This window comes from Hemicordylus capensis, chromosome 4, assembly GCF_027244095.1.
Source record: "Hemicordylus capensis ecotype Gifberg chromosome 4, rHemCap1.1.pri, whole genome shotgun sequence".
Lineage (NCBI taxonomy): Eukaryota > Metazoa > Chordata > Lepidosauria > Squamata > Cordylidae > Hemicordylus > Hemicordylus capensis.
Genome location: NC_069660.1, coordinates 103,890,641 through 103,908,420, shown reverse-complemented (window position 1 = coordinate 103,908,420; position 17,780 = coordinate 103,890,641). Strand labels below are relative to the sequence as shown.

The window sequence follows — 17,780 nt, the reverse complement described above, 5'->3', positions numbered from 1 at the left end:
ATTTGTATTCTCTGATATGGAGACCTGTTGACAAATGGAGCCTATTGTTGGTCCCATCAACCTAAACTGAGACATTTTAGTCCATGGGTACGGCTTCATTGAAACTGGTAGTTCTAAAGACAGTTTTCTTAATAGCAGTAACCATGGCTAAACAAGTTCATGAGCTCAGTGCGCTACGTATTGATGAGCCTTACACTATGTTTTACCAGGATAAGGTGGTTATGCGTCTTGACCCAGAATTCTGACCAAAGATAATATCTGGTTTTCACATGAATCAAGATATTGTACTCCCAACTTTTTCCAGAGATCTGATGACATTGCTGGAACGTGCGATGCATAGTCTGAATGTCAGGCATGCACTACTGTTCTATTTGAAACAGACAACTGCACTCAGAAAGATAAAGAGGCTATTTGTGTGTTAGAGGCAAAAACAAAGGTTTGCCACCCTCACGGCAACACTTGTCCTACTGGCTGGTTGAGGCTATCTTTCTAGCCTATAAATTGCAAAAAGTGGATCCTCCCTCAGCTATCAAACCCCATTCAACAAGGGCATATGCTGCTTCAATGGCTCATCTCTTTGGCATAAATTTTAGAGACATTTGCACGGCAGCCACTTGGGCCTCTAATCAAACGTTTGTGAAACACTATGCGCTGGATCTCTGTGTAGCTGTGGCAGCATCTCTTGGACGGGCAGTGCTTCAGTAGCTTGCTTTTCCCACCACCAGCTAGGGGAAGCTCACGAGTAACCCACTTTTGTGGCTGTCACGGAATCACTATTCAGATAAACAAGTTGTTTACCTGTAACAGATGATCTGGTAGTGATCCACTGACAGTCACAAAACCCGCCCATCCGTCCCTGCTTCAGAAAGCAAGCATTGGGAAAGTGAAATTAAGTAGAATGAATACTGCAATAGTATGCCATTGATGCTCACCAGAAATTGGGGGAAATGGCGCCCAACTGCCGAATGTAATGGACGTGAAGCACATGCACTCGGCGGGGGAGGGGTGCATTGAGGAGCTAAAAATCTATCCCGAAGTTGGTCTGCGCAGGTGCAGAACCCACTTTTGTAACTGTCAGTGGATCACTACCAGATCATCTGTTACAGGTAAACAACCTGTTTTTTCTGGTCACCACCAATGCCGCTCTCACCAGTACATATGAGAAGCTGGGAAGCTTGTCACAATGTGCAGCATTTGTTGCCATTTGGTCAGCTTGGAGAGGTTCTTCTGGAGCTCTTCAGAGTCTGCTTGTGATTTCAAAATGAACTGCTGTTTTGCACAGATTTGGCTATATTGGTATTCACACCTGAACTCACCTTTCTTAAATAAAGTACATACTCCCATGAGGGACACTTGAAGAAGATATGTCTGACTTTAAATTATAATTCAATCTGGGAAGACCCATAATAGCCTCCAGATCTGTTCCCTGTATATATTTTCTCTCTTCAAAGAAGTACTTCATTAAATAATCCTTTTTGTTATGAATGAGTGTCCTGAAAGTACAGTCTTTCAAAAGTAATCTGAGAAGTATCATTTATTCTGCTTTTTAAAAAGAATGTGTTGAACGGATCCCTTGGATTGCACCTGAATGTGTAGAAGACTCAAAAAACTTAAGCGTGGCAGCAGATAAGTGGAGTTTTGGTACGACTCTGTGGGAAATTTGCTACAATGGAGAAATACCACTTAAAGACAAGACATTAGCAGAGGTAAGGCTTTGATGCATAAACCTTTGTGAGTGTCCAGTGGGCCTTCTTTTCTTATCATAGTTCGCTTTGTGGAAAAACTTTCAATCTCTCATAGAAAGCTTGTAACACAGATGGAGGCCTCCACTGAATAATTCAATAGGGTTTTACAGGCACCATTCATGTTCTAACCAGTGTCTAACTGTTTGCTTTATTTTTGTTCCAAGCTGATTAAATTATGGAGAGGATTTTGGTTCTGAAAAATATCACCACCCCACAGTTCCTAATAGGAGCTTCACTATATAGGACCCTCCTGGTAGAAAGACAACTCTTGTGCTAATAGAATGTTGTGTTTTAGCCTTGTGAACAATGGAGTTGTTCCCATCCTGTCTTGCAGAAGGAGAGGTTTTATGAAGCGCATTTCACACTTGAAGCCCCATCATGCAAGGAGCTAGCTGATCTGATGAAGCAGTGCATGCACTATGACCCTAACCAGAGGCCGTTCTTTAGAGCAATTATGCGGGATATTAACAAGCTGGAAGAACAGAGTAAGGCTCATCTTCGCTCTTCATAATTGTAAAACTAAATGGACTTTCCTTGCTAAGTGGGGATCTTTTGCATAACCATATGTTCCAACAATGCTTTACAACACTTTGACAGTATAAAAACATTACAGTCCTGTGGGCATGAGGAAAGAATTTGCTGCTTAGAAAGTCGTCATAAGATATGCTCTGTGGTGAATCCATACTTAGATTCTTTTCTTGCTTGTGATTGCCATGGAGTACGTTTTGGTGTTGTGGCAAGTCAGACAGCATTTGTATACTGTGTGAAATAATAGGGTTGAACTGCCCAGCCCTGCCTCACACTATTGCTAGAACTCCATGCTGATGCTCCCCTCTGCTATAATTTTAATTTAATTTAATTTAATTTAATTTAATTTAAACAGCAGAGTACTTAATATACAACAAAGAGGTTGTTTGCAGTTTCACCTGCCCTGCCTGCAAAAAGTCCTTTGTGCTGTGTGTCTCTTGCCTCGGTGCAACAGACACGGCGGATTTACAGTTCTGGGACAGGGAGAAAAGGTGCTGCTCTACGCGTTCACAGTAGAACTGATCCCTGCTTCTGACATTACTAAGTTTCCTTTGCCAGTGTTCACTTGCTTCTTTCTTTTCTTCCATTTTAAGAGAAGATTCAGTAGCTTTTAGCTGTTGGGTTTGAAGCCAGTATAGTGTTGCAGATGGAAACACTGCATATTAGTTACTGTATTCAAGTGCAGTGGCATATTCAGCAAGTCGATGTCTTCTCTAGTGAGGAATAGACCCCCATATATAGATAGAGCTGAAACTGAAGATTAAGAGCATTCACACCAATATTCTTATCTGTGTCAGATCCTGATATTGTTTCTGAGAAGAAACCCAATACAGAGATTGATCCTACTATCTTTGAAAAACGCTTCTTGAAGAGGATTCGTGACTTAGGCGAGGTATGCTTACTACTACTACTGGTCAATATTAATGGAAGAGTAACACTAATAGGTACTATGCTCTATGCCTCTTCTTTGGTCGTTGCAGTAGTGTGCAGGAATGTCGCGGAGCTGTATTTATACTGTGGTCATTATGCAGAAGTGCGTTCCTTTTATTTCGGAACCACTCCTTTGTATCTGTTTTTCTCCATGCAAGGTAATCTACTTTCTACACATTTATAGAGAGCCAAGTATGAATTATCTTCTTACTTTACCATTTAACATCAGGGCCATTTTGGTAAGGTGGAACTCTGCAGATATGATCCTGAAGGTGATAATACTGGAGAACAAGTAGCAGTAAAGTCATTGAAACCAGACTGTGGCGGAAACCATATTGCCGATCTGAAGAAAGAAATTGAAATTCTGAGGAATCTTTATCATGAAAACATAGTGAAATACAAAGGGATCTGCACAGAAGATGGTAATTGTTGATTGTCTGGTGAAAATGCCTTCAATTCTCTTTGTTTTCTTAATAAATTGTTCAAAAGAATGGACCATTATCTAAAGCAATTAGTTAAGGAGAGGCCAAGTCCTCCATTTAAACAATAAATCTGTTGATATGGCTCAATCTTAATCCTGTTTGAAGCATGTTGACATAACTAGTGAAAGGTGAGCCTTGCTTCCATCTTAGTTCAGAACAGCCTTGATTCCCTCCCCCCAAACCCATGTTTTGTAGCCCTTTTCAAAGTTCATTTCATGATGAGCACCTTCCCTACTGCCTCCTTCCCTTTCCTCCAAGCTTAAGTTGGAAGAATGGTGACAAGAAGGGATGGAACAGAGGCTTTCATCATGCTTGATAACTCTGCTACAGGAGCCTTTCAGATTCCAGGATCCCTGGGAAAGTTTCCCTGAGGCCCTGAATCCTAATTTCATTTCTTAGGGGTCTTGGTGCCTGGGATGCTGCTGTAGCAGCATTTTTGCATAAATGAAGGCGTTCCTGGAGCTATTCTCACTGTGATTATTCTGACTGGAGCTATTCTCACTGGGTGATTTGAGAAAGGGATGAGATGGAGGGGACTCCGGACTGGTATTGAGCCTTTGCAAGTTGAGCCTAAACTTTGAGGGTGGTTTGGAATTGGCGCTTTAATTCCAAACTGGGAACATTAGGTTTCCAAACCTTCTCCCATCCAAAATTTGGTGCCATCACTAGTCATAACAACAGCAAGTGCTATTATAATACTTTGAAACTTAGTGGCTGTTGAGTTCCTTCTGGAACTAGTTGAACTATTCCAATCAGAATGACCATTCAGATGAAAATGTCTGTTGCATATGAATTGCAACTCTCTGGAGACTATGGAGCATAGTCACAGTGCCTAGAATAACATCTTGTTTTGTATTGCCAAGAACAATCTTTTTAACAACTCCTCTGCAGTTGCCACTGCTGACTGAGGATGTGGCAGAAGAAGAGCACATCTGCCCACCTCTCAAACACATGCTTGTCCAGCAGTGGAAAAAATACAGAGATGTACTCTGACCTCTTCTTGATCATGCCCGTGAAGGGAATGTACCTTCTTCCTGCAGTGTGGCCTTCAGATACAAGAGAAAGCCGTGCTTGCTGCTTGCCTTATAGCCCCCTCTCACTAGAAACCTCTGTAGCAGTTGCCTGCCAGTTCCTGGGAAAAAGGAGCCCAGGAACTGAGAAAAGGAAGGCGCAGGAGGCCCTTGTCAAACTGATGAAAGGATTGGTTTTGAAAATTCAGTTTTGAAAGTATCTTTAAACTTGATAAAAATCACTTTTTATTAGTGTAGAATGTCATTAACTTCTCTAAGAAGTGAATGCATATCAAAGCATATACTGAACCAGTTCTGAAACAGATGTTTTAAAAAGCTTGTTTATTCTCTCCCACTTCCCTCCACAGCCTGTAATAGTTAGTAGTAGTTAATGTGACAAGCCCATAAATAAAGGCATCAGTTGTGCTCTATGGTACCATCTACTGGACAATTCCAGTATTGAATGAATTAGTGAATAAATTATCAACTGCAAACAGCTCCCCAAAATTCTTAGTGGTGCTTCACAAATTACTGGGGGTGGGGTGTTCTACTGCATATTTCTGTGCTTCATATCTGAAAAACATATAGTAATATGCACCCAGCAGTCACAATTGGTTCTGGTCACACTTCTGTATTGCCAGACATTAATTTTAACTTTCTCACATTTCAGAGGCTGCTGGGGAAACATGGTAGAGAAACAGGAACTCATCTTTTCATGATAGTGTTCTGTGTTAGCATGTAAAGCGTTCCTTAACTAGTAATGCCAAAACAGTGTAAAAATGCTGGATGAAACCACACTAGCAACTAGTCAAGGATATTGGTTCTCAGAGTAGTAAATGCATAGGAATTAGGGATATGTTCTGATTGCTTGCGATAACTTCTATATGTGTGTGGTTTTTTCTTTTTTTAAATCAAAGGTGGAGATGGAATTAAACTTATAATGGAGTTTCTTCCTTCTGGAAGCCTAAAGGAATATCTCCCCCGAAACAAGAGTAAGATCAGTCTGAAACAACAACTGAAATATGCTGTGCAGATATGCAAGGTAACACAAATAGATTCTGTTTCTATTTTAACATGTATTCTGACATTGAACACATTAATGAACATTAAACACCAAGGCACTCACGGATAAAGTATTTTGAAACTTTTTCACAGATGTGGAAAAAGCTGTTAGCATTTTGAAAAATCTTATTTTAAGTAGTTTGCTTTTTCATTATTCCCAGTCTTACCTTTACCATGTGCAGTTAAGTTTTATATGGACCGTGAAAGTTTAATTTTATTATGAAATCTGAGAATCGTGGGATTCTAATAAGTTGGGGAACTCCATATTGCTGACCTTTTATTTAAAACAACAACAACAAACTATAATGCCAATTATTTCCCCTTTATGCCAAAACTTCTTGAATAAGGAGCAGCAGAAGCAGATGTAAAATTAAGAAAGAATTTAACACAGAGACCCTAAGGTTTATTTTACACCATCATGTGTTTCGGTTCCAAAACAGAAACTTGGGTACTGTGGACAGCCCACCCCAATAAACTTTCGAACAAGAGGGCTGACAGAACCAAGGGATTGTGGATGGCGGTGGGGAGGGAGAGACTCAAATGACACTTTAAAATCATCTTATCGTGGTGGTGAAGATAGACCAATAACAAGAGAGGAGGAACAGACTTAGAACTTGTGTGTATTTCTTCACCCACCAGGGAATGGACTACCTGGGATCTCGACAGTATGTTCATCGAGACTTGGCAGCGAGGAATGTTCTAGTTGAAAATGAGCAGAGGGTGAAGATTGGGGACTTTGGACTAACGAAAGCAATACAGACTGATAAGGAATACTACAAAGTCAATGATGACAGAGACAGCCCTGTTTTCTGGTGAGTGATGTAGTGACAATGGAACAATGTGGTAATATGTAATTCTGAGGATTTATGGGAGGTGGTCTGATCCTGCAAGCCCCACTGTGTTGGAACATCAGCTCACAGGATTCTTTAGGGACTTAACAGCAGCGAGAGGAAATGTAGAACCAAAGAAAAGCCAGCACAACCCTTACTTTAAGAAAAGTGCTCATTGTGGGTGGGTGGGGGTGACTTCCCTAAAAGGACCAATCCAGCAGATTTTGCTCTGCTTGTAAGGGATGAGATGATTAACTAAAATGGAATAAACCACGCTCTGTGCTACTATAGATTGTTACAATACACAGAATAGGGCTGCCTGGCTGTACTTGCACAACTAAGCTATGCCATTAACAATCAGTGAGGGCAGGTTTTAATTTGGTAACTATAACTTGAATTGATTTTTCAAGTTGGCCATAAGGATAGGCTCTTATATTATCCCAATCTTGACTGCTCTGACAGGTGATCATTTACCTTAATGCTCATGGGACTATAAAGTGTGCTTTAATCAATCCATGCATATAGTATATGCAAACAGTATGGTTGCATTAATGTCTAGGCATAGTATTTGTTTGCTAGAAGGTTTGAATTAACCTCCGGTTGTGATGTTTTTGGGGAAAGATTTTCTCAGATAAATTGCTGCCTTAAATTCTTCCTGTTTTTTATTTCTAATTATTTCTTTGGGTTTTTTTGTTTTGTCCTTGTTCAATTGGTGCATAATGCTTTTGTGAGGAAAAATATGTAGCCCACAAAACAACTAACTCTGGAATTATGTCGCTAATGTTGATGGGCCTATGTCAGCAACTGTCCCTGTGCAGTGAAGTGCCACCAGGATGGCATTAACCCTACCACTCAGATTTCCAGTATTTTGCAAGTTCTTATGTAAACTGAGCAGCACATTTGTGCAGCAGTTCTAGCAACCAAAATAATAAATAATAGAACATTATATATCTACAGGTATGCTCCTGAATGCTTACTACAGAGCAAGTTCTACATTGCTTCTGATGTCTGGTCTTTTGGAGTGACTATGTATGAACTATTGACCTATTGTGATTCTGAGTGCAGTCCAATGGCAGTAAGTAGCGATGGAAAAAATGTTACAGTTGAATTCTAATATAATTCATTCTTCAAATTAGGACTAACAATGGTAATGTAGCTTTTCCATGTTTCAGCTTAAAAACCTTCAGACTTAATAATCTTAAAAACATCCAAGACTGCATACTTGGAAAATCAAGAACTGCACTATTCCGAATGCAATATTGCCAATCTCCCCTTTCCTCTGTGCCACCTGAAAATATATCCTTGAGGGCTATGGAACCCTCAGGGAAAAATTTGTGGGTGGCACAGAGGACGGGAGAAAAAGTCTTAGCAAAAAACGTTGAGCTCCTGTTGCATGCCTGCGATGTTGTCAGTGTCTACAATGTTGGATGTCAGTCATCGGTTTTCTAATCTAGATAGTCTCATAATATGTTTGGAAACCAGTTGATTTAAGTTATCAGGATGAGCCATAGTGCGTCTAGGCCATTTAGACACTTTAGTAGTTCTAGACTTTATTTCAAACTATATTTCTTCAACTTGTCATTAAAAGTTATGCCTGTAAGATAAAAATGTGTTCATCCTTGTTTGAAATTGGTGTACTGTATTCCTTAGTTCTAAACATTCAATGCATTAATGAGGCTTCCTGGTTTGTAATTCACTGCTACTTTACTCTATTTAGATATTGAAATGATTGATTTAGTTTCTTGCATTAGTTGAAACTTGGGTAAGATCAGACTGTTTGGTGTAGGGAACAGAAAGGGCCACCACTGATCAACAAGCTGCCACAGCCAAGTTGCCTGAACCTGCCCATCTTGTTCCAGTGTGTTGAAACAGTGGCAGACAGTCTCTTAGACTATTAATCAAATACTAACGAAACCTGCACAGGGCATCTGCGCGCTAGTACTTGATTGCTCCCCTCACCCCCTGCCACAGCCCCCATCACCTCAGAGATCTTTCCAACCTCACCGCACTTCTGCTGCTGCTCCTCCATGCGGTTTCTTCCATCCCCCTCACTCCTCTTGGTTGCAGCTGCAGTGTCTTGACACCTATTTGCCCAGCTGCAGCCCCCTATCTCAAGAGACCTCCTCACCCAAGCCCTGTTCCTGCTTCTTCCCACAGGAGGAGCAACTACAGTGGTTGACCAGGCCCTTCCTCGCTGCTGCCACCACCATGGCTGCTCGTTCCCCTCAGGCCGTTGACAGGCCCAGGCCCGTCCCTTGCCTTCTTTTCTCCCTCCGCCAATGGCCTCTGTAGCCCCAAACAGAAGCAGTGGTTGACTGGGCCTTTCCTTGCTGCCAATAGGCACCGCCGTGGCCACTTGTTCCCCTCAGTTCACTGACAGGCTTGAAGCTGTCCCTCGCTCTTAGGAACGTAGGAACATAGGAAACTGCCATCTACTGAGTCAGACCATTGGTCTATCTAGCTTAGTATTGTCTTCACAGACTGGCAGCAGCTTCTCCAAGGTTGCAGGCAGGAATCTCTCTCAGCCCTATCTTGGAGAAGCCAGGGAGGGAACTTGAAAGCTTCTGCTCTTTCCAGAGTGGCTTCATCCCCTGAGGGGAATATCTTGCAATGCTCACACATCAAGTCTCCCATTCAGATGCAACCAGGGCAGACTCTGCTTAGCTATGGGGACAAGTCATGCTTGCTACCACAAGACCAGCTCTCCTCCCTTCCTCGCCTTTCTCTCTTCCCCTCCCTTTTTCTCTCTTTCTCTCTCCTCCACTTGCTCTTCACTTGGGGCTATATATATGTGTGTGTATATATATATATATATACACACACACACTCTCTCTCTCTCTCTCTAACTGGGCCAGGCGCAGAGCATGTGTGCCTCTAACTGCCCTAACTGCCTGCCCTGCTGCCGCCTCCCCCCCACCGCCTGCTGCTGTTTCCCTCATCACCGTTGTCCCCCCCCCCCCCCCAAATCCCAGCTTCTTCCTTCTGCTGGCCCGCCCGGCCGCCATCACCGCCATTTTGCCTGCATGTGTGGCCTGCCGCTGTTTTGTCCTCCTGCTCATTCTGCCACCTGCCAGAGTTTTCTTCGGCCACCACTGCCACCGCCATTTCCCCCTCTCCCACCTGTCCCATGGCTAGCCTATCCAGCAGCTCTCCGAACTCTCATGAGAGCTGCCACGCATGGGATTAGCCACAGGTATGCTTTAGATAATTAAATATATAGATAGATTCTTTGTGCCCTTTCAAAGAGCACAAAGAGATAGGGTCTGGTTCTGGCACTTTGAAAAAGTGTTGAGCTGAAATTGGTGTGTACATGTTGTGAACATTTTTGCTTCCTGGGGAACTCTTCCTCCACTTTCAGGGATATTTTGAATTTATTTAGGAAATGGCATGAAACTGTTCTCAAGTTGAGTGCTAGGAGGAAAGAATATGCCCCTGTTGAAGAAACTGGGTAAACATTCCTTTGACCTAATCCAGTTTCACTTAGTTGACTAATTAGGAAAGGGGTGGGATGTACATCCTAATGTTCATCTATTGAAACTCATATGATGTGGATGTTGTCAATGTACATGGCCTTACGTTCAGTGGGATGTGCATTTGGTTTGGTTTCTGCCTTTCGTGCTAATTGTCATCATTTTGTAAGCTGCCAATAGACTTCCGGGCAAAATACAAAGTGTTAGTTATAACTTATAAAGCCCTAAAGGGCTTATCTAACTGGGTATCTAAGAGAACGTCTTCTTCATTATGAGCCCCACCTCCCATTGAGGTAGTCCAGAGAGATCCGTCTCTAGTTACCGCCAGCTTAGCTGGTGGCCACACAGGGACAGACTTTCTTGGTTGCTTCCCCAACTGTGGAATGCGCTCCCTACTGAGATATGATCCTCCCCATCTCTGACAATTTTTTAAAAAGTATTTGAAAACCCACCTGTTCACCCAAGCTTTCTCAGTTCTTTAAAATTTTAAGGTTTTAATTTGTGGGTGATTTTTAAATTTTTTAATTGTTTTAAATTTTTGTATATGTCTTAACTTTTTTTATGCTATTGTTAACTACCCAGAGAAAAAGTTTGGGGCAGTGTACAAATTTGATTAATAAATAAATAAAAATAAATTATAGCAGCTCAGTGAGGAAGGGTTTGGAGTGCTCTGTCCCTCCCTGAACCTGAGCTCATGCTTTATGCTGAGTACACAGTGTATCCATCTTCCTCACGGAGCAGGTTCCCTGCCCTTGTACTTCTACACAGCCCTCAGTTGCCATTTTGGTCTCTGGAATCCTCCAGCCCTGCATGCACAGTGCAACATTTTTCTCCTTTTGGAACGTGTTTAACAATGTGGAGTGCTTCCCACCGACCACCCAGTTCATGATTTTGCTGCATTCTTTGAAACTTCATATCCCATTATTATTGTTGTTGTTGTGGTTTACACAGTCAGACAGGTGTTATTGACTGGTTTGTTTTATCCAGACATCGAGTCCTTCCCAAGGACCTGGGATGGCTGAATTTTATTGTCAATGTTGTTGCTGTTGTTATAGATATTATTATTTTATTTTATTTTACATTTATATTCCGCTCTTCCTCCAAGGAGCCCAGAGCGGTGTACTACATACTTAAATTTCTCCTCACAACAACCCTGGGAAGTAGGTTAGGCTGAGAGAGAAGTGACTGGCCCAGAGTCACCCAGCTAGTATCATGGCTGAATGGGGATTTGAAGTCGGGTCTCCCCGGTCCTAGTCCAGCACTCGAACCACTATACCACGCTGGCTCGTAGGGACCACTCACGGCCCTTCTCCCTTGTTCATTTTTGGCACATGGGATACTTCCTTCACTAGCAAGGGGAATTACATTTACTGTTGTGTTTCCATAACTTACAGGAATTCTTGAAAATGATTGGGCCAACTCAAGGCCAGATGACAGTCACACGGCTTGTGCGCATATTAGGAGAAGGCAAACGTTTGCCATGTCCTAAAAATTGTCCAGATGAGGTAAGAAAGAGCTTAACATTTGGTCTGATCATTTATGTTCTGTCTTCTGATGGGCAACTTCTTGTCTGCTCGGTTTGGAATTTGTTCGTTGTTTCTAAGAACTCTCTTAGAGAGCTTATAAAAAGCTCATTTCAGTTCTGATATTACTCTCCCAGCTTGTAATGTTGGTACAATTGTCTTAGTTTTACGTGTGTGTGTGAACGAACTTTCCCCCCGACTGGCAATGCTTTTGCACAACTGAAATGTAGGGGAAGCAATCATCCCCATCTCCTCCCCTTCGCCGCAACCTCCTGAACCTGTGAAAAGCCGTTCCCCAGGGCTGAGGGATGCTCAGTGGCATGGGCTGTGGTGCAGGTGGCTGAAGTGCAGTAGCATTCCCCTGATCAACGGTCACTGAGGGTGTCTCAATAATCACTTTTCTTCAGTCTCAGGACCACAGGGAAAGGAAACAGGACTAATTGCTTCTGCTAAATCTTGCTTGTGTGAGTGTCACTCGGGATGCTGTCCATAGTTTAATATAAGTTTTCAAAACAGGTAAGATAAAGATTTGTTTAGGAGCTCCTGGGCTGTGCTCAGTTTGTAATACATACACCTTAGCATTCCAAGCTTGGCAAATTTGTGTTCTGAGCCAGGTAATTCCAAATTTCAGTGACACCAAGTCAGTGCTTGCTTGATTTCAGTACATGCATGAGTGCTGTATTTCACACCGATCTTAGCTGGATCTTACTGGTTAATAACAGCCACCCACCCCCATCTGTTTTGTTTGCTAGGTTGATCAACTGATGCAGAAGTGTTGGGTACAAGATCCAGGAGAGCGCACAACATTTCACAACCTGATTAAAGGATTTGAAGCACTTATAGCAAAGATATAATCAGCATTTTTATATGGTCTCCACTTGCCAGTTTGAAAAGTATATACAAGGCCTTTTATTATTGCCTGTTGTAATTTGTACTTTGGTAATATTATATTGAAAGGGTTCCTTTTGTCCAAGGGGTTTCTTCTGACTATTAAATACTTGGGACTGAATAAAGGAAGCGGCAGATAATGTTGCTGAGTGCTTTACTCTGTGCGACCCTTACAACTGTACTAGTTCCACTGTTTGGAATCTGACCTTTGTCTTGGTGGTGGTGGTCTCATTGTGGCCCAAATAGTTTTGAAAACCATGGCCTTAAAACAAAGATGCTAACTGTTTTTTCTTGTACACAGTGTGAATCCTATTGGACTGTCTAACCAAAGGAATCATCATGAGAGTATCATGGCTGTGTTACTTGCATTCTTGCAAATGCCTGTCTAAAACAGCCTAGCAGAAATGTCCATGGCAGGTTTACAAAGTATTAAGCAAGAATGCTAGATGATGTCCAAAGAACCACATAATGTAGTCTGGCACACTCAAGAGGGTTGTTGACCTATCTAACATAGACCACTTTTGAAAAGGCACACTTTTAAAGGCAATCTATGACATGACAGGGGATGATCTGCTGTTAAAGGGAGAAAAAGAAGTCAAAAATTCTATTAAGCAAGCACAACTAAAACTCTTGGATACATCTAAAGTAGTTTTCAGATCTGAGTCTTTGCATAAGCAAGCCTTTTATTTTTCTTATGCTACTTGCATTTGTAAATTGCTTTTCTTAAGTTCATTAGTTGCAGTCCCAAGTATTTAAAACTCCAGTTTTGTAAGCTATAATCTAAAACTTTGGTATGTACTAGAAGTTGGATCACCTTGGGCCTTCAATGTTTAAAAAGAAAAACATTATTTCATCCATTTTTATTTTTGTCTTAATTTTTTTTTAATATTTAAACCGCCCAGAAATGGAAGTTAGGTAGATAAATAAATAAAATTGAGTTGTTGTAATGGGAGCCCATTGTTTGGTATGCAGTTCAAGAATTTGTCTGAATGACATGAACACTTCTAGTGGTTTCAAGCTAGGGAAAACCATTACACCATACTGTGGCCTAGTGCTAATTACCAATCCATTAACCTTTACTGTAGGTGATGCTCCCAGATATGCTTCAGTGGGTATGCACAAGGCTCAGGAAATCCATTAATCTACTTGTCCCTGACAAGTGGGGGTGGGAAATCCTGATGAGGAATCATCTGATGAGTAACATTTATTGACCCCTGCGTATGCACTTTTCTGTTAAGAATGGATGGTTTTTTGTAAATCATTACAGTGCAGCATTTAATGCATACATTAAAACCCCACTGAGAAATACATGAAAAGAACACTTTAACCCTAATGCATGTCAGCATTTTGGACTGTTGTAGGAACAAAATGGCTCTTGAAGCCATACCCAAAAGACTAAGGTTATAGTATTTGCCAAAAGATTGAAAAAACACAAATGGCAAACTAATGGGAGTAGGGTTTCCCAGGCTAGGAGCTATAAGTATTTGGGCATAGTTTTCCATGCAAATGGTATATGGGGTACACAATGCAAATATGCTGCAGCAAGTGCACAGAGGAGTTAATTTGGTATATTACAATTTTTCTATACTAGAGGGGGCTATTTTATCCCAGTAGCTGTCAAAGTATACCAGGCCAAAACATTGGCACAAATGCTATACGGGGTTCAGATCTGTTCCACCTCCAACTTCAAACTCATGGAAGTTGTTCAGTCTAGATTCCTTTGTGCCATATTCCAGGTGCCTAGATGTGTTTCAAATGCCATTGGGTTTAACCAGAGTAGAGGCCTGGGGTGGCTTCACACATTTAATTACTGGCTCAAATTATATTTTTGCCATCAGGGCCTGCCCCCCCCCCCGGTATTGAAATATAAGTTCCATTCTAATTGGTGTTAGAGTCTTCATGATAAATTGGGCAGATATGGCTTCTCTCCACAAAACTTCATTGGGACATGACATCACCAAAGAAATTAATAAACAATGTATCGTGGATATGGAGAAGCAATCTGATTTAAATCTTGTTAATTTTAGTAGCATTCCAGGCGAATTCTCATACAACCCCTCAGCCAGTGCGTACCTTAAAAATTTGACCACTCTAAACCAGAGGAGAGCGTTCTCGCTAGCGCGATTTAATGCACTGCCTTCTGCCATTTTGCATGGCAGATTTAAGAGAATACTGCTCAGCAACTGGCTGTGTCCATGCGGTTTGGGCAACAGCAAGTCCATCTCACGTGCTTTTATACTGTTTATATTATAGGGACATTTGATTGCCTAGATTTGAACCACTTATTAAAAAAAAAACACCAGGTTGATCAGAAGAGTATTATACTTCCTTTCTTCTGGCAGACCAGTATACAACTATTGTGGCTGGGTTAGCAAAGTTCTGTGCCACAGCATGCAAACTGAGATGGGAGCAGTTGATTAATTGTAATTGAGACCTCTGTATGTATATGTTTTTATAATCTTTTACCCAGTCCTGGGTTTGATTTTATTTTACTTTTATTTTCCATTTTATTTTACTAGTCACTGACAGTAATAAAACCCTCCAGTCTTTACGATCTTCTGGAGAGGTCCGATTATGGTTGCCACCAGCTTGTCTGGTGGTGACTCGGGACTGAGCTTTCTCTGTGGCTGCCCCAGGGCTTTGGAATATGCTCCCTGCTGAAATAAGCGAATCTCCTTCTCTCAAGACTTTCAAGACTCTCAAGACTTTCCTGTTCTCACAAGCTTTTAGTTAGGATTTTAATAATTTTTTTATATTGGTTTTTTTATTGTGTTATGTATTTTGACTTGTGATTTTAATGTTGGGATTTGTATACCACCTAGAGATTTACATAGCAGGCAGTATAAAAATGATAAATAAATAATAAATTCATCCATTGTTGACCTAACCAGGCTGAGCTGTGTATAGATTTGGAAAGGTGGTGTTGTAGAGAGGTGTATTGCGCTCTCAGCCAAAAAGAATAAGTGATGGCAGCTAGGGGCACAAAGAGAGGGGAATGAATCCAGTGAGATCTAACAAAATAAACAGCCCTAATCCTTTTCTTCAGGGGCAGAATTCCATGCACACACCTGGATTGGGGCCATAATGCATGCTTGACTGCAGTGTACTTTCCCCACACTTATGTGAATATAGTAGTCTCTTACAGATAAAAGATGCATTGTTTACAACTCTACATGTTTTCCTGTAGCCTCCAACCTGGAGCCCAATGTTGCTTTTGAGAAACTAGACAGTTTGCAATAATGTAATTTAATCAATATTAAAGTATAAATGCAATTATTTGGTCTGTCAATTTAGAACCCTCTTTCATTACTGCCTGTTGTTTTCTTGTTAATTAGACTATGTGCACTTTTTATTCTTAAAAAAAATAAAATTTTATCTATGAACACTTAAATAGCAGTGTGTGTTAATATCTAAGGCAGCTGAAGGTAATGCCCTTCTGCCTCAACCTTGCTGCCATAACTATCCTTTCCTACTTCATGCTGTTCCGCAGCTGCTTTCTACATCTTCATATATATCTTGTATATAATCTTGTTTGCAAGCATGTCCTACAGAGTAACCCCATCTCTCCTTGGTGAGACTCCACACAGTGAAGTCTGGGAACCAGGCTTGAGTTTGCATGTGCCTGACCTGCTCATATGGAATGTTGTATTATCAGCCCCAGAGAGTATTAGTTTATACACATCCATCTGCTACGAAGGTTTAAATGGTGCATCTGTATATGGGTTGATCACTGCTAGGCCACAGTTTCCTGTGATCTCTTCCTCTTCTCAAAGCCATGTGACAACGCACTCAAATGTTTTATGCTGAATATCTGATCTGCATGTATTCCTGCAGCCTGAGCAGCATCTTCGCCAGCCACTTTTGACAGTCCCTGGGATGGGCAGAAAGTTCTAGAAATCTAGGTTAACTTGTGTAGTTTGAGAGCTAGTGGCCAGCACCACACCCTGTGGCAGAATACCAGAGATTATGCACTGTGTAAAAAATGACTTCCTTTTGTTAGTCCTAAAATTCCCAGCCCTCAGTTTCATGGGACTGACCCCTGGTTCTAGTGTTAGAGGGAGAAATATTTTCTGTCTGCTCTACTCCATGCATAATTTTATACACCCATCATATCTCCCCCATAGTCGCCTCTTTTCCAAAATACAAAGCTCCAGCTTCTGTAGCTTTGTCTCATAAGAAGGGTGCTCCAGGCTCCTCATCTTGGGCAACCTCTTCTATACCTCTTTCCAGTTCTACACCATCCTCAAGCTATGACCAAAACTGTACACAGTACTCCAAATGTGGCTATACCACAGCTTTGGATAAGGCCATTATAATACCAGCATTTTTATTTTCGATCTCCTTCCTAATGATCACTAGGATGGAATTTGCCTTTTTCACAATTGCCATGCACGGAGTTGACACAAGCTGTCTACCACAACCCCAAGATCTCTCTCCCGGTCGGTTACTGATGAGTTGCCCTAATATGCAGCACTTGACACTTGCTTACTTTGAACTGCCTTTGCCATTTTGTTGCCCACTCACCCAGTTTAGAGAGATCCTTTTGGAGCTCCTCACACATTTTGGATTTCACTGCCCTGTCACTTTTAGATCATTTATGAACAAGTTAAAGAGCACTGGTCCCAGGGCAGCTCCCTGGGGGACCCCACGCTTCACCCCCTCTTCTTTGTGAAAAGTGTCCATTTATTCCTACCCTCTGTTCCCTGTCCTTCCAACGAGTTACCAATTCACACATGAACCTGTCCCGTTGTCCCACAGCTGCTAGGCTTATTCAAGAGCCTTTGGCAAATTCATCACTCCAGTGTTCATGAATGTCTTGTGCTTTATCATGCTACTTTGGTCATTTATCTCATTTTGTGTTGCTTGTGTCTCACTACAATAGCGGTAGTGCTTGAGTTTGTGTGCCACCTTCTGTTCAACACATTGCTGAGCAACGTTGCAACACAACGAAAGGACCTCATTTTAGCAGCAGGAATCTTTTCCAGTCATGTTACACACTGCAGTTGTTGCCTCTTCTCTAAGCACAAGTATTGGTGCTAGAAAAGGATCACTCGCTTGCTAAACAATGAGTTGGAAGGTTTCAGTAACTACCTGACACAAGGGATTGCAAAGAAGGGTGTGGGGGTGGTATCACCATGCAAATAGGATTTGTCCACTAGCTGCTGCTATCGAGAGTACATACTAAAGCTGGCACAATCAGCCCTGCTGTTGTTTGAGAAGGTGGTCATAAAGATTTCATATACATGCTGCTTCTCTCCTCCTCTTCAGCTTCATGCCTGGCTTTTTCCTACATAGACAAAGCAGACACAGTG

General features: G+C 41.6%; 1 protein-coding gene across 7 annotated transcripts in view; it reads left to right on the top strand.

Annotated features, from left to right (window-relative positions):
* The window catches only part of JAK1 (Janus kinase 1), a 150,088-nt gene extending 134,229 nt beyond the window's left edge, over window positions 1-15,859 (top strand). For all 7 annotated transcript variants that reach the window (XM_053243926.1, XM_053243924.1, XM_053243930.1 and 4 more), the window contains 9 exons: window positions 1,555-1,706; window positions 2,080-2,230; window positions 3,071-3,165; window positions 3,433-3,625; window positions 5,613-5,737; window positions 6,397-6,569; window positions 7,545-7,662; window positions 11,452-11,562; window positions 12,333-15,859. In XM_053243926.1, the coding sequence (XP_053099901.1) occupies window positions 1,555-1,706; window positions 2,080-2,230; window positions 3,071-3,165; window positions 3,433-3,625; window positions 5,613-5,737; window positions 6,397-6,569; window positions 7,545-7,662; window positions 11,452-11,562; window positions 12,333-12,434 (1,220 nt within the window). In that variant the 3' untranslated portion in view covers window positions 12,435-15,859. The remainder of the gene's footprint in view (window positions 1-1,554; window positions 1,707-2,079; window positions 2,231-3,070; window positions 3,166-3,432; window positions 3,626-5,612; window positions 5,738-6,396; window positions 6,570-7,544; window positions 7,663-11,451; window positions 11,563-12,332) is intronic.
* Window positions 15,860-17,780: the final 1,921 nt, after the last annotated feature.